This window comes from Aquila chrysaetos, chromosome 2 (assembly GCF_900496995.4).
Source record: "Aquila chrysaetos chrysaetos chromosome 2, bAquChr1.4, whole genome shotgun sequence".
Classification (NCBI taxonomy): domain Eukaryota; kingdom Metazoa; phylum Chordata; class Aves; order Accipitriformes; family Accipitridae; genus Aquila; species Aquila chrysaetos.
The window spans coordinates 15,035,379-15,051,887 of NC_044005.1; the positions used below are offsets into that span (position 1 = coordinate 15,035,379).

At 47.9% G+C, this 16,509-nt stretch overlaps 1 protein-coding gene across 1 annotated transcript in view; it reads left to right on the forward strand.

Moving 5' to 3' along the window:
- Positions 1 to 16,509, forward strand: part of CCDC85C (coiled-coil domain containing 85C) — a 115,535-nt gene that overhangs the window by 81,195 nt on the left and 17,831 nt on the right. Inside the window, exon 4 of the mRNA XM_030005341.1 lies at positions 5,698 to 5,802. Coding sequence (XP_029861201.1) covers positions 5,698 to 5,802 — 105 coding nt within the window. The remainder of the gene's footprint in view (positions 1 to 5,697; positions 5,803 to 16,509) is intronic.

Genomic DNA, 16,509 nt, shown 5'->3' on the forward strand with positions numbered 1-16,509 from the left:
TGATTCTCCTCGTCATTCTGGACACATTTTTCCATCCCTTTATAAAGGGACTCCCCAGAGGTAAACAAAAAGGGGCTTTGTAGGACTCCTGGCCTTCAAATTGGTGCTTTTTTTTTTTTTTTTTTTTTTTTTAAATGGCATGTGGACCAGGAGAGGAAGCTTTCACAATGCAGGAGGTTACAAATGACTTACAAAGAGGTGAAGAAGAGAGTAGCATCGCAGGTACTCAGATGTAGTCCTCAGGTGCCACCAGGGCTGTCCCTCCTGACTCCCACTGTGCAGCAGAAGGATGTAGGTCTCTAGCAGCTCTTCTTCACGTCTGCCAAGCCTCCGCAGGTGCCTTGGATACATGCAGGCACGGGATGCCATGTGTAGACACCCGAATTGCTCCAAGGTGACCCCGCAGACCGTGGGGAGAAGGGAAGCTGTGACCCTTTGTAAAGGCTTTAATATTTCTGCAGGGCACAGGGTCAAACTGATAATTTATGATTAATTTTTTTTTTTAACCTGTGTTCAGCCTTCGGCTGTTACAGCTTATACGAAAGGAGAAAATAGTGTTTTCAATTAAAGGCTACTTATGTAACAACCCTGTTTTGAATGCTAATTCATGAATTACTGGAAGCTGACAGTGTCGCTTTTTAATTTTCCTCGGTCACTTCAGCACATAATTCTAATTGAAATCGTTCTGGGTTTTTTGCTAATCTCTTTCATAAATGCTGAGAAATATCTGTCAAGTAAATTTCTGTCTTTCTGTATTTAATTTCTGTTAAGAATGGTCCATTTTGTTACATCAAAGTGCTTCAGAATTAAATCCTTGTCTTCTTTTTTCTCCCTTCCAGCAGAAGTAACACCGAAGGTTAACAGAAAAGATAATTTGTCTAACTTGTCTATAAGTTTTCAACACTTTATCTTCACAGTTGGTTCAACATGGCCACAGCGCTGATCTGACTTTACTGGACAAAAACGGGAAGGAAAATGAATGTTTCTTCATAGTACTTTGACCTTAAAATACCACAAACACCATCCATCTTCTTGTGTTATTTGTGTTATTTTCAAATTGAATCACTCAGCACATCAGGTCAAAAAGTCAGAGGCCACCATTTCTTCTCCTTGCTAGCAGGACAGAAAGCTTTGATAGGAACAAGTGTTTGTTGATTTTTTTTAAAATGTAATTTTAGGCTTTGGTAAACACCAAGACTTTAATTTCTATCTAAAGTATTTAAAATGATAACTTATTTTTTATGGAAAATACTTACCACTTTCCACCCATGTTAATGATCAAATTGCTTTCTAGACAGAGAAAAGGTTGGGTTTGCAGTCCATTTTTACTAAAAACCTGATTTGTTGGTCCTATTCTTTTCTGATATGAGTAGGCAAAACTCCCTTCCCTGCCAGGAGGGGCATGTCTAGGTCCATTTCTTTCGTAACAGGGCTGACAAAGATCTTGGGCTTTGGTCCAAAAACAGTATCTTCCGGGGTCACTTCAAGTTCTGCCTAGTTGAAAAATTTAGCAATAAATGTCATGTCGTTATTTCCAGATAATGAAGAGTTATTGTGTCTGAGGGACCAGTGCGGAGCTGTCAGCATTGGTAGTGTGTAGCACAGGTTTGCGCTGAAGGCGAAGGTGTTGGGTCTGCAGGCTTGTCCCGATGCTCATCGGCCGGTAAAGGGAGGCAACACCGTGTAGAGCGATGCTGAGTTAGACCTAGGCGAGGTCTTGCACTTTCGTACCACCGTGAAAGTCAGCAGATGCTTTATTTTTCTTTATTTCCTTTCCTTTTCCTTTTTTTTTTTAACATTTGGATGAAAATAGTGCTTGAAAAAAATTCACAGTAAAAGAGCAAGACCTACTCCAAAGTAGTCAATGGCCAGTTGTTGGCATTTGCTGGGGACAAGTGTATTTCAAGTCATGCAAGTTGTAAATTTGATCGGACTGACTATGAGTGTCCTCAGCTCTCTCTTGGTCTCCTTTTCTGTGTTCCTCCCCTTCGCTCCGCTCCTCAGGTTAGAAAACATTCCCAATAAAAGTTCAATCGAAATGGCACTATCCCATGGACTTTTAGTTCAGATGAAAATGATTTTGCTGATAAATTCCTTGAAACTCCAGAAATGTGAAGTGATTTTACCTGAAGGGTAATTTATTATAGACATGTTACCCATCAATTGAGATAATCTCCAACAATGATGATGAACAGAGATGATCAGGGTTTGCACTTTTAAAATGCCATTCTGACTAGAAAAGCAATTTGGGATCCACTTACATCTCAGTAATGAAAATTGGGTAAGGTAATAAGAGATTTCATTTTGTGAGTGAATTGACAATGCAAATACCAGGATTTTTAATTTAGGTTTAAGTGGAGTAATGGCTACTCATTCTGATGCATCATTAGTCATATTGCTTTTTAATGAGGGATTCACTTTCTTTTCCTGGTTAGCTCTAACACTGATAGCAAAGCCCAATGAATGTGTAAATGTTTAGGGAGGTCTGATGAATACATGTCACTGCACCATTTTAATTTAAAAAAGGAAGAAAAAGCAGTTTTCCTTCTATGATGAAGAAGTACACATTTGCTTTTAGTGCAAAGAAAATAAATAGTGCAGAACTGTGATTGGTAGGCTGTTGTAAAAAATAATTAGAGTAAGATACATTTTGAAACAAATTCTAGAAAATATAGAAGGAAAATTGCATTGAGTGGAGTGCTCATGAAAGGGACTGGCTTTACAGCTGACAGCGGTAGGAAAAAGTGGTTCTTTGGCCATCTCCAGTGTGAATGTATTATAAATAATGGCAGATGAGGATTCTTCTTGCCCTACCAAACCCACCTCATGCCCCAAACACCTCATTCCTCTTCTGGATAGATCTCTGTTCAGCATTTTTGTTTCTTAGGTGTTTTGTCTTTTCTTTTTCTTCTCCTTTTATTTTTTTTCCTTTTTCCTTTCTTTTCTTTAATTAAGAGCTTGTTTTGATGTTCATTGAACTCAGTGGGAATCTTTCCATCAAATTGAATGCATTAGGTCAGATTCATAATCAGCAGTGACTGAAACAACTTAACAATAGTTTTGTCACACACAAGTGCGCTGTCTTAAATGGGATTTGCTTAAAAAAAGCAATAGAACTAATCCATTATAAACACTTGTTAGAGCAGAGTTTTGACTGTATCTGTATATTTACCAACACAATTTCAACCAATTTAAGCCAAATTGAAATTAATGCAGATTCTTGCTCCAGGCAGGAGCATAGGGCAGTTAAATTAAATCAGTTTAAACTAGTGTATTTTTAGCCACAGCAATATGATATTGTGTGTTGACTAGACTGAGGTCTGGGTGCCTTACTCCCTTTGGTGAGCGAGACGTTTTGACTTTCTGTGGGGACAAGCTGTAGTGTGATGAAACACAGGCTACATCTAATGTAGACCAACCCATTCCGATGTGGGGGCAAGAGAACGAGTTTCTGGGAGGCAAACAAATGTCCACCAAATCTCTTTTTCTCAAGCCTGTTTCTACCCTCCTGGTGACCCATAAGCACGTGGCATTTTGCAAGTCTCGGTGCGGTTTGCAAAAGTCTGAGCAATCCCAGGCCTCTACGCACCGGCGAGGCAGTGCACGTCCTGGGTGGAGCAGAGCCTCCGACGAGATCTGTGACCTCTGGGGTCTCCAGCACAAAGCTACAACCTCACTTTTTCGCTCTGCTGTTTTATTCTGCTTTTCCCGTGCCCGTGCAAGTGCCCATTCATCACGGATGTCAGGGACGGGTGCAAGAGCCCCTGGGCTGACAAACTAAAGGAGCGAGTAGCAGAGTGTTGGGACTTCTCCAGGAGGTTGCTGTCCCCCCGTGCACGTACAATAGTGAAGAAGAGTTCGCACACAGCAGGGCAGTGGAAGCGTAACCACGCAGGGTAAAATCCTTTCAGGATAACCACCAAGAGGCCCCTACACATCACATGCCTGGGACGATGCCAGTAAACTAAGAGTCTTCTCATCGGCTTCCTTTGTGACCTGCTAACCTTCCTTTGAAAGTACTTACCTCCCAGGCATGGTGGAGGAAACTCGGTTTCGCAGCAGTCACTTTTTAGCTTCAGAAGGGATTATCTCCTTCAGATCTTTCTGTCTCTGACTCTCTATTGTGAAATGCAAAAGAAATACAGGCCACGATCTTCTCTGATGCCACCTTGTAAATTCAAGGGAACCCCAGACATCCAGTATGCTGAAGCCATTCTGTATCACTTGACTCCATGTGAGGCACAACAGTTCCCAGCAGATTGGGTGATAGAGGACTAACATCCATTTCTCATGATGGCTTTCTTGAAAACTGCCCTTCTCTTCACAGCTTGTAAAAGGAAAGTTGATAGGGTGAGTGCACCAGAACGGTTGTGAAAGCACTAGATGTTTTAACCTAGGAAAATAACATTTTGAAATAAAACCAAAGCTGAACATGTCCTAAAACAGGCCATGTAGCTACAAGAAGATGTTTCTGACACTGATAGAAAATGATGTGTCCACTCTGAATGCACCAGTTCTTCTCTGCTGAATGAGAGCAAGAGATGGAAATGAACTTCCCATATTTCCAGAGATCTGTGCATGGCCACAGTCCCCAAAGTCTCAGTTATGGTCAGGCCTTTGGGGTTACTGAGGGGTTTTTATATACAGTTGAGCTGATTTATGAGATTTCCCGTTAAATTTTATTGCACCAGTGGCTTTTCTTTGGTTCTTTTGAAGTAGAAAAACATCATTTCTGTAGCAAATGCAAGTCAAAACTCTTAATGGAGCATAAAAATCTAAAAGGTCATGATTTTGTAGCTTTAAAATAGAGGACAGTGCACTGCTTGATACTCTTAAAAATATGAAAAGTTAATGAGGATGTTTATCGGTTATAAAAAGATATTATCTTCTCTCAGACCTTTGGTTTTGGGTATTTGTGTAGTGGCTTTTTATGGGTGTACTTTTATAAATGAGAAACTTCTCATTCTAGGACTGTCCCATTTCAGAATCACAGAGAGAGAGAACTAATAACATAAGGCAGAAACTTTGTCCCAGGGAGACTGTTCAGTACTCTCGACACCCAGTGCTGCTTCTCCCTTTGAGCGCAGACTGCTGATTGCATTTATCTGGTTTCTAGGGTCATATAGACTACCTTTATTTATCTGATTTTGTTTAAGACCTGTGGATGCATGCAAATTTATAACCAAATAAGAAGCTGTTCCTGTCACACACATTTTGTAAGCTTCGGTGAATCACAGCAGCACTGTTTACAAACTCTCATTGCTTTCCACATGCAGGTGATTGGAATAGCCTATGCTGTTTTAAAAAGAAAAATACAGAAAATGTCTCCTGGTGGATTTCTTTTGCTGATTTTGATTTAATCTGAAGCCTTAAAAATATTTTTTCATTTGCCTCTTAACAAATGTTCTTAACAAACATGTAGGAACTTGGGTAAAATAAAAATGCGTTCTTGCTGTATCACTTAATGGAGTAGACCTTCAAAGGTTCACCTCCAGCTGCTTGCAAATGTTTCCTCCAGGTGTGGGCATGGAAAAGCATTTTATTAAAATGTTCCCTCACTGCTGTTGCAGGGAGAAGTAATGGGAATAGGTCACGGGGCAGAAGCGATCACGGGAAAAGCCAATACAGCAGGAGGGGCACAGCTTTCCTTCTTCTCATTAATATGGACTGTCCTGTTTTCTGTCATTGTCTTTGCAGCAGTCCAGCACGGGGGACCTGAGGACTCTGAGGAAAGGGTTGTCCCCGTACCACTCTGAGTCACAGCTCTCGTCACTGCCGCAGTATCAAGACGCCCTGCAAAATGTAAGAGACGTTTCCTTACCTATACAGACAGAACCGCGGTTTTCCCCGAAAGCGGGCATGGCTGGAGGGGGGCATGTGAAGATTACGGGGGAGCTCTCCCAGCTGAGAATTCACCCTGAAACCCATAGTGCGAACGTGCAGCTGAAACCTGCAGCTGTTGGGAGGGTGGGGAGCCCTGGAAACTTCGATCTTTACCTGAGTTTGGATCATCAGCTTCCCAGCACAGGTTTTTCGGTTAACTGACAGTCACTGTTGTGCATCTTTTAAAGCAAGGGTGAGTCTTGTTATACCTGCAGCTCCTTGTTTGTAAATGCCTTGTATGCCTGCTATCAAAAAGCTGGTCGTAGATGAGGCGCAAGATGGTTTGCCAAGTGTCTGGCAGTGCGTGGTCAGGGTTGCTTTAGCAATTAAGTTCTTAGGACTTTCATTGCAGGTTTTTCTGTATCACAAATGAGGTTTATGTTTCCTAAGATTTGCCTGCGTTGCTTCTTCTCAAACAACAGAATAATCTTGATTAAAGTCTCTTGGGAAAGATAGATGCTGTGCTGCAGTGCCAGGGCTCCTCCTGCACTGGTGTGCCAGGCATGGCTGAGGAGGCCGAGCCCTGCCAGGTGATTGGCTTCCAGATGTTTGTCTGACTGCCTGAGACACTACATTTGCTTGGTGACATCATTTTCCAGATTGCAGGAAAGGAGTAGATGCAGTCAGGGAGTCCTGCTGAGTGGGCTGCGGGCGTCGTGAACGCGAGCAGAAGCCTGATGGCAGCACAGCTGGGGGACCTCCCTGCTGCCCTGCGTCTCGTCTTCTGCTCCGTGTCCAGGGCACCGGTCAGCTGAGCTGCGGGTACTGTAGGACCAGTTGTACGCTGGCTGCCTGCTTGGGTAAAAGTCGTTCTGTGCATTTAGCGTGCCTCTTAGAGCTGTAAAAAAGGGGATAATAATAATTTAAGAACGTTTGCATAAATAAAACTCCAGCGTGAAAGCAGAGCCCCTTTCTATCCCTGCTGAACAGCAGGATGGATGGAGACCCGCCAGCCAAGAAAAGGGATAAAACCATGCAAATGAAATGGAAAACTGTGGCTGAATATCCACTTTTCTAAATTTGTGCCCCATATATAAAGTCAGGAGACTTTATAATGAGGGCAGAGAGATAATAATATAATCTCACTTTATAATGAGGCCTGGAGATGTTTGTCTGGCTGTGCCGGTGCATTATGGTTTGGGGGATTTTGCTTCGCTTCCCTTGTGCTCAGGTTTTTGATCCCCAGCTTGGTTCCAGGTGGGGGATGCTCAGTTGGCCTGCGCTGGTTGCCCCGAGGAGTGCTGCTACACACAATTTTATGTTTATCTTGTGAGTCAGGCCAGGATATGGCCAGCCGCTTTCTGCAGAGGAGCTGTGGCTGGGAGCTGGCAGGAGACTTCTCTGCCTAAGCATTGGCCCCCACAGCTCACCGGGGCTGCGTGAGGGCTGGCGGCAGATGGTGCTGCCTGCTGGAGCCCTTCCCGGCCACTTGTCCCTGCTTTCCTTCCTTCCTTCCTCAAGGAAGAGGTGGCACCTGGCATTTATGGAGAGGCCCAGGGGCTGCGTGACACTCACCTTCATCTGTCACCCTGGCTGTGTTCTGCTTGCTTTGTGGGAAGATGATAGAGAAGAAACAAAACCAACACCGTCTGGAATACTTACATAGCCATTTATTTACTTATTCCTATGAAAATCCCTTTGGTTTGTGGCTTGACATGATATATTGTTTTTGTGACAAAGGATAACAATCACAAATTCATGCAGATGTCTCTCAATGTCTCAGGCACCTCCCAGAAAGTGGACAGTTAGACGTACCTGACTTTCTCTGCAGCCTTTTTTTTTGACAGCAGGCATGAGTTTGTGAGAAATCGTTCCTCTTTATGCCTGCACAGGCTTCATGTGGGTGAGTGATGGACAATTGGTGTCGGCTCCAAAGCTGTCACATCCGTTCAGGGTTTCATCATCGTCACTGCCTGTGCAACTCTTTGGAGAAGTTCCTCAGCACATCCCTCACTGTCACACAGTTTGCACGTAGGCATCACTCCAGCTCTCCATGGCCCTGACGTACCTCAGTTGATGAAAAAGTTTGGTGTTTCTAATGTATCCTGGATCATGGACACTGGCGCACACTCAAGACGCAGAATTGAAAGACACTCATAATTACAATCTGTGCACTGTTTAGTCTGTGGTGCATCATGCAGATAGAGAGTGAATTACAGGTTTGCTCTGTGGTCTGCAGCGGTTACCAAATACTCAGGGAAAGCAGTCCCAAGGGGTTAGTTCTGACCTACAAGCCCCTGGCTATTGCAAGGGAAGGTGTGACATGTATGTTAGCTTCAAGTGATAGCAGGCTGGTCAAACTCCCCAGCCCTGGGAACTGCAAACTAAAGTCATCTCATGGTGTACCAGAGGCTCCACGTGTCCTTTGGGAGGTGAGGGCGATTCCCTCGGGCTTGGACTCTGAGTGAGGCATGAGAGGAGGTGGCAACAAGCAGCTCCCTGTGCGACCTGCCATTCCCCTGGGATGAGAGGGGCAGGCTCCAAGGCAAGCTGGTTGGGCGGGCTTGATCTTTCCCATCGCTGACAGCCTCCAGACCTGCTCAGGCTTGAGTCAGATGATGTCCCAGGCATGGGAGCTGACTTTGAGGTACCTGTAAGCAGTGCACTCCTGAGGACCCAGTGGCCAGCCTGGTGTCTGGGTGTCAGTGATGGAAATGATCCCAAAGCATCCTTGGAGGTCTTGGGCTTGCATTTGTAGCCTGGGTTGTTGGTGTGTCTTCAGTACTTTGGTTCTCTGTGGTAGTTAGAACAGATTTTTTCACCCATGTTGCATTCATGTCTTACCTGCACTGCATGTGTTCCCTTCGTGGCTCCTCCACGATGTCGATGCTGCAGCACTTGGGATGAGTTACTGCACTCAGATTAGCAGCCCCCCGATTTACTGCAGGAAGCTGTTGGAGGAGTAATGTTGGGGAGTCTCAGATGTGTGGCTGGAGCGCATAGAGAACGTGGTGCTCAGTCTGTCCAGGAAACTCTTCCAGCTCAGAGCTTTTCTGGATTTTAACAGTACCAGGTGGGTGTTACCGACTTTCAATTTTGTTTGTTGGCATTGTCCAAGGAGTCTGGATTGCCTGGTCATATGGTCTCACCTCTAGTTAGTGTGGTGGAAATCACATTTCAGTAACACTGAGAGTTTTAGGAGAATAACGGTGGTTTTGGGTAAGCGCCATTGCAGGGAGAGGAGGAGCCCTGTCAGCGCAGTGCTGTGAATCAGGACTGGGAGCCGTGCCTGCCACTGTGGAGGGACTCTTCTCCTGCAAACATATGTACCTTCTTTTCACCTCTCTGTGCCTCAGTATTTCCCCTGAAGGAATTGGGTGGGAAATCACCCATTCCCTAGCATGGTTTTCAGGCAGTTCTTTATCACTAAGCTAAATAGCACTAAGTGCTCCAGGATCCTCCACGAGTGGACACTAAAAGGTGGTGTTTAACTTTTGGAACAGTATAGCATTGATGGAGAGTTCACTTGTTTCTCTCCTGGGCTTTCTCCAGCATTAACTGAATGATAAGTGAAGATTGGGAGCTGGAGTTGTCCACACTCAGTGTCAGCTCTCCAGTCTCTCACTCTCCATAAAGCCACCCTACACAGTGCTTAACCTTTGGTCACATCTAATGATTGCTGAGTTAAGTTTCTGACAGGTGGAAAAGGAAATTCCCTATCCACAGTGATAAAGCTCTTATTTTGTTACTAATAGTCATGTTTCAGCAATTCATTTTCTAAGAGCTGGACTCTCAGCTGCTGACTTCTGGAGCATTCGATGCCCCTGTAGCACAGCCAAGGATGAATGTGGTGGCTGAGGCATGGCCCAGAGCTTGCACCTCTGTCTCTTCTGTGCTCCCTTTGGCCTCTTCTTGGGTGCTCTGGCTGCCCACATGGACACACGGTCCCTGCAGACCTTCACATTCCTGCCTGCTGCCCTGCGACTGTGCCCCAGGCACGTCTCAGTGCCCAGGCATGGGAAGGTGGCCTCAGGGCTGCTCATGTTCCTATGGTTGGAGGTACCTTCACCTTGAGAAGCTCATAAGCCAGCTGGCTGGAGGAGCCATTTATCTACATTGGCATAAAATGCCATTAAATGTGAAGCAGCCTGTTACTAGCAGTCGGAGCTAGCCTGGCTGGCTTACACTTAAAATTTACTAGCAGTGTTCATGTGATTTATAATAGGAATCCTGCCTTTGATGGAAGTAACTGTTGAGGTTTGTAATGGAAATATTGAGGTTTTTAATGGAAATATTACGGTTGATGTGGATGTAGTGTGAATGGAAAAGTGTGTGTGAAAACACCAGGAGGAATGCTAGAGCAAGGGATGCGGGGATGGGCTGTGCTGATGACCAAAGACACAACCGACAGCAAACAAATGGGTAAACACTGCAGGATGTGTGTTTTGCATGAGGACCAGGAAGTCTGTGCTGTGATAAGGCCACAGCACAGATGGCTCATCACTAGAAGACCTGTTCCCTGGTAACAGGAGCAAGGTTACACTGTGATGTGCCATTGCGCTTCCTGGTTCCAAGAGGAGGACTTAGATAAAGTGCACAAGATGAGGGAAAGGAGCCAACAGGCAGCAGCTTTCCTAGGTTTTATGAGGGGTAAGCAAGATGCTGAGTTAAAGATCAGCCTGTAATAACCACTGACTCCTAAAGCATGTGAAAAATGTGTCCAGAACCCAGTTCTTTGCTGTCAAGGAGGAGGGGTGCCAGAGCTGTCGTTAGGACTTGCTAGTGGGTGTGCCTTGTCCTCCGTGTTGCACACAGTGACGCTGACCATGCCACATGGACATCTACCTGTTGGTGAATGCATGAGTGTGAGTTTGTAGGTCTGCAGGTGTGCGTGACACGTTAGAGAAATCAGTTTTAGGTTAAAATAAATATCCCTTCCTTAAGTTTTTATACTAGGTTTGTACCGCTGTGGTTTTCTGTGTAACCCCGTGCTGAGGAGCAGGAGCTCCCAACGGTGCCCTGGCTGAGTGCGGGAAGACGTGTCTGTGGGTGCTGTAGGTGGTGGCTGAAGGGAGGGACCTGTGCTCATCTGGGGTCTGGAGCTGGGAGCCCCCGGGGAAAGCACCTGCGGATACGCTCTGCGAGGGCTGAGCAAAGCTCCCTCTTTTGAGAAGGCAGTGATGACGGTGCCATTGCCCAGCCTTTATATACATCCCTAGGGACTACAATAAGTATCTCTGGAAAAAAGTGAGATTTCCATTAGCGTATTCAAAGCTGCATCTCTCAGGAGTCTGGTTATAGACTACAGGCCAGGCTGGGAAGAGACAATACCATTTTCCTCCCTAAATCTACTCCAAAACCAGCGAAGTCCATAGGAAAGCGCAAAGAAGCAGGGCAAGTGTGGTTATGTAGCAGAGAGTGCTCGACTGAGAGGACCGCCGAGTCCCTGGCTTCCCAGCACTGTCTCTCATTGCATTTTTCTCCAGTGCCTGTTCCGTGCAGGATGCAAAGCCTGAGAGATGGCTCTGGCTGCCCGGCTGCAGCACTGGCTTCTTCGGCTCCTTCCCTTGATTCCCACCGTGCTGTCACAACCAGCTGCGTTTCGTAGCTCTGCCTTGTAGGCATACTTGCGAGAAGCGTATTTCGTTTTGCCAGATGGCATGCGTGCTATTATAAAAACAAACCCAAATGTTTGTGGTCTGTAGGTGTAAAGAGAAGCCGTTAGATGGGGTGGGAAGGGATGATAAGAGAATCCTTAGCTGACGCGCTGGCTGTCTCCTGAGCCTGCGAAAGCGGTGGCGGGGGGATGTGATACAAGGGCACGTAGTAGCTAAACCCCAGCCTCAGTGACAGTCTTGTCTCTTCCTTCTGGCTGGAAAGATGGTGGTCTCCATGCTCTTCGATACAAGGGCAGAAGAAAAGTGAGAAGGTGACTCGGTCTCTCTCTCTCTCAGCTCCCTGCAGGGGAAGGACCAAGCTGGCCCCTGCGCCAGCCTGGCGCAGGCAGGGAGACGTGGCTGTGGCCCAAGCTTGATCTCGGGTCTCACTGGGGGACCCAGAGCAAGTCTGCTAGTCCCTTCCTCAGCCTGCGTGGGAGTAAATCTGTTCCTCTCAGGGAGAAGAACTGGATCGGCTTCTTAAAGGCAACCTGACTTTTAAAATCAGGTTTGAAACTGCCAGAGACCACCGTTCCCATTGTGGTGCCCAGGAGACGGACCCAGAAGAGCCAGGGGAACCCTCTGGGCATTGATGCCCCTGCAGAGTCACCCGGAGCACCAGGGACCTTAGCATGGCCCTGAGATGTCCCTGCACAGCACAGGAACCCTGCCACCACCAGCACGGAGCCCCCAGCCTCTCGCTGTGCTGCATGAAGCCCCTGGGCGCGGGGATCCCTGGGCTGCCCGGTGCCTCTGGCATCCCCGGGACTGCTCTTTGCAGCTTCAGCATCGTGTTGCAGCCTCTCAGAATGCCTTCAGCCCCTTCTGTCGCTCCACCAAGCCCATCCTGTGCAGCTCTCCGATGGTCCCCTCCTTTCTCCCATCCATGCGCGCCATCCCTGCGGCTGTCAGTTGAGCTGAGCGCTGCCAGCGTGTGTCGGAGGACAACCCGAGGCCTGTTTCTTGCCTTCTTCCAGCAGCGGAGACGGCCACAGTCCCTTTTTAGGCAGGGAGAAACAATGATCAAGGAGCATGGCAGAAGGCAGCTTCTTCCCGCCGGCAGCATCGATACCACCAGGATGCTATTGAGCAGACAAAGAGAGAAATTCAAGGCAGCCGTTTTGCTGCTGCGGCAACAGCGGCTGTGGAAGGGAAAGTAAAATGAAAGGTTTGTCGGGATTTGCAGCCCGGGGAGCGCTATTGTGAAGCTTCAGAGTGTATTACCAGCAGCTGAGAACAAGCTGATCCATTTTTGAAGGCAGCTGCCCTTCATCAGCAGTTATTGCAGCGTCTCTGAGCAGCGGGTGGCTTTTTTCCCCACGGCAGCCAACCGACACAAAGTTTGGCAATGACAAAGTTTGGGGATTTGATGAGCAAAAGAGGCACTGACAGTCAGTATCCATAATCTGCCCTTACAGGTAACCACAAGAGGCGAGAAAAATTCATCTACTTTGAGGATCTGCTGTAGGTTCTCGTGCTCATTTATCGCGTGCGTTTGTGTGGGGCTGGCAGTGGGTCGGGGGAGAGATACAGGCACGGCAGACCCTCGCTCTGCCCCAGACCTGGGCAGAGGCTGCTTCACCAGCGACGGCCAGGGCAGCCAGGCTGAAATGGAGACCAGGAGGGGCAATACAGATGTGAGCAGGTATCCTCCCGTGTCTGCATGCATCTTCCACCCACCCAGCGGCTTTCACCTGGGCCATCCCCAAATCGGTTTTGCTTCAAAATGAGGAAAGTCTTAAAAATACCCACGGTTTCCTTCTGAAATCAAATGAGCTTGACGTTCCTGTATTAAAAGAACTAGCACCTCTCAAAATACTTACGCTGACAGTGCCCCTGTGAGTCAGTCGGAGTTAGTGCACTTTGTCCGTGGGTACAGCATGGCCTTGCTCTGTCCGTAGCCGTCAGACTTCTTGTTTGCTTGTATCAGGTAGTTACGGGCTGAAACTGCTCCGAATATGTCATGTTGGTAATAATTCCGCAGTCCGAGGTGGAGCTAAAGCTGTCGGTGGGGCTTTTTAACAGCGTGCACCCGTTCCAGCTGTGCAGTGCTGTTACCAACCCGAAGAGCGACCGCTCTCCTCTTCCTCTCCCCGTCCGCTGCCGGAGGAAGCTGGCTCACCGGCTTTGCACGCGCCGAGGAGTTTTCCAAGGCTGGAGCTGCGATCCGCCGTTAGCACAGTGCTGAGAAAAGACACCCTTCCTGTTCGTAGATGAGATCCAGTTGCAAACAATGTCCTGACTTTGTCCTGTCTGGGGCAGTCCCTGAAATCCTCCCTTTCCTTTGGTGGCCCAGCACAGCCCGTACAGCCAGCGCTGTGTCGTGCCTGCTGGGGACAAGAGCTAATCTTTTGTCAGGTGTCCTTGATGTTTATGCTCAGAAAGCAATGAAACAGTTAAATTGTTTCTTTATTAATCAAAAGGGCTGTGTAAGCCCTTTTTGTTACTTAAGTAGATATCTGTGAACGCGGCGGAGGCAGTGAAGGTGCAGGAGGCGGTGGGTGAGCTGTACAGACGGGCTCTGCCTGGCTCCTGGGTGGACCCAGTGGTTAATTCATGGATTTGAATGTTTACATGACCAGCTGCTCTCTATGATTAAAGGCAGCAAATTAAGTAATGCCAAAGGAGATTAGCATCTGCAATAAAGTCCCTTGATTTGATAGGGAAGATGCTAATACGGGGCACTGACGGCTCCTGCACTCACTCCCACTGGTGGCCGGGACCCGTGTTGTGCCGGGGAGCACCGCGGTGTCTGTCTGCGGGCTCTCCCACGTCTTCCTTCTCCTCTGCCTGGTGGCAGGGTGTCAAGTGCTCGCAGCTGCGAGGCAGCCCGCTGTGAGTTCGGGAACGTAGGGCCGTGCAGCCATTTAAGCGCACAAGGGGGGAGTGGGTGGTTTGTTTTGAGCTGGATGCTGGCAGGCTTTCTGCACAGTAGGCACGGAATAACAATAGCCAAGTGTCATCATCGCTTTGGATCATCTGCCAGGCAGACTGGGCACATGAGAGACCTGGGTGCTCCCTGGCTCTGGCGAGGGTGTCCCGCGCTCAGGCACGAGAGGTCTGGCATCGCCCGCAGCAGAGTGGCAAAAAGGCTGTGCTTTGCACGGTGTGGTTTGCAGAGGAGCCGGCGCCGGTTGCTTCTCCGTGCCTCTGGGAAAATCTCCCTCTTGCAGCCGGGGAGGAGGCTGCTGCAGGGTGCCTTCAGGTAGCCTTGTCCCCGCGGGGCCGCGAGAGGAGCCGGGCCCCTTCAGGAGCACCACGCGTGGTGGCAGTGGCAGAGCTGCCGCGGGCATGAGAAGGTGCAGCAGGGAGGGAAGGGGCTTCGAAGGAAGGGAGGGAGAAATGTCAGCCCGGAGTCATGTCACGCTTCAGCGCCGTGCGGCACCATTGCTTTGTTTCAGCCATTAACCCCTCTGCAACTGCAAGGCAGCCGAGGATGGGAAACGGGGCCCAGGCTGCAAAACGATGAGGGGGTCTGATCTGCCATTGTGGGGCCCAGGAAATTTCTCAGGCTGGTGGTAGTGGGAGATTTTTTTGTGCGTGTGATCTCCTGGGGATGCGACTCATCTCTGTGTGAAGGGAGATTTCTCTTTCTGAATGGGCTGACTGTCTGCATGAGCCTGGTGCTTGCCCTCAGTGCTGCCGATGCTACGTTTCTGATGGCAGCACCGTGCTTCGGGGCTTCGGCGCATTCCCTGCGAGGGTCTGGGAATGTTTCTCCCACGCCGAAGTGGCCCCGTGCTCTCAGTCCTTGGTTTTGCCGCTGGCTTTCTCCATCTGCCCCCCCCCCAGCACTGCCTCTGGCTGAAGCCGCTCCAGCCACTTTCTAAACTTTGTAGCCACAAGCGCCATTCACAAAACCAAAATATGCTGGGCGTCCCGTTCTGCCAGCACACCAGGGCTGGGGTTTGCAGTCAGATGCTGCACCTTTCCATGTTACTGCCCGGCTCTGCCACCCACTTTCCCTTTGGCTGTGGGCACGTTACTGCCTCCTGCGTGTCCCTTAACAGTTCCTAATTTACAGAGCAGCGTCGGCACCTCTATTTATGTAAAACACCTGGATGGTGATGGGTGCTAAGGAAGGCCCCAAGTATAATTCAAACCTGGGTAAGCAGGCCGCAAGCAAAACCACTGTGAGATAAATAGTCGTGCCTGGGAATTTTATTGTGAGTTGTCTGGCAGTGCCTGCCTATAATGTAATTTTCCTTGTTCTGTCTTGGCAATAAAAACTTCAGAGTGTCTGATATGACTCCATTTAGCTTTAATGTTGTCTGAGGTATGCCATTAGAAAAGTGTGGTTTATTTAATTGGGTTTGAATCCTGAATGTCTGCTTGTTTTTTTGAAATGGTAGACAAAAATTAATAGAAGGCAAGGAGAAGATGTGCGGTTCAGAAGCATTAACGCTTGCTCACACGCTCCATGTTGGCCTAAAGCACCCTCAGTGCCTGGACTGTGACTGAAGTAAAATCAGCATGACGTTCTCCTCTGGGTTTTGAAACTTAGTCCTTTGCAGTCTTTCTGCGTGCGGATCAGGAATAGCTCTCAGAGCTGAGGTAGGAAAGGATGTCATTAAAAGACTGAATATAATTGAGCAGAAAGAGATTGAAAACTGATGGCAGGACCAAGGTCTCATGTCTTTTCAGATCCCTGGAGGAATCAAGGAGAAATTGTTTATCGCAATTTCTTTGTTCCTTTTGGAGATTTCCAACCTAAAACCTCTAAAAGAGCAGACACCTGTCATCCCCAGTTAGGCTCTTTTCTTCTTGGGTTCCAACGCATTCCCACTGTTATTAAGAAATGTTCATATTTTAAGCCTTACTTTGTCTCTGTGGAGGTGTGTCATTATCAAGAGTTCCCAGCGTGCCCTATTACAGAGAGTCCTATTAATTTTGTTCCTCCAAACATGTAGCAAGAGTATCAACGGCAGTGCTTGCCAGCATCTGTGCTGGACCACCTCCCGTGCAACCAGACAGAGCCAGCAAGGACTCATTAGGTAACTTGGTCTTAGACACTGGCAATGCCATCGTG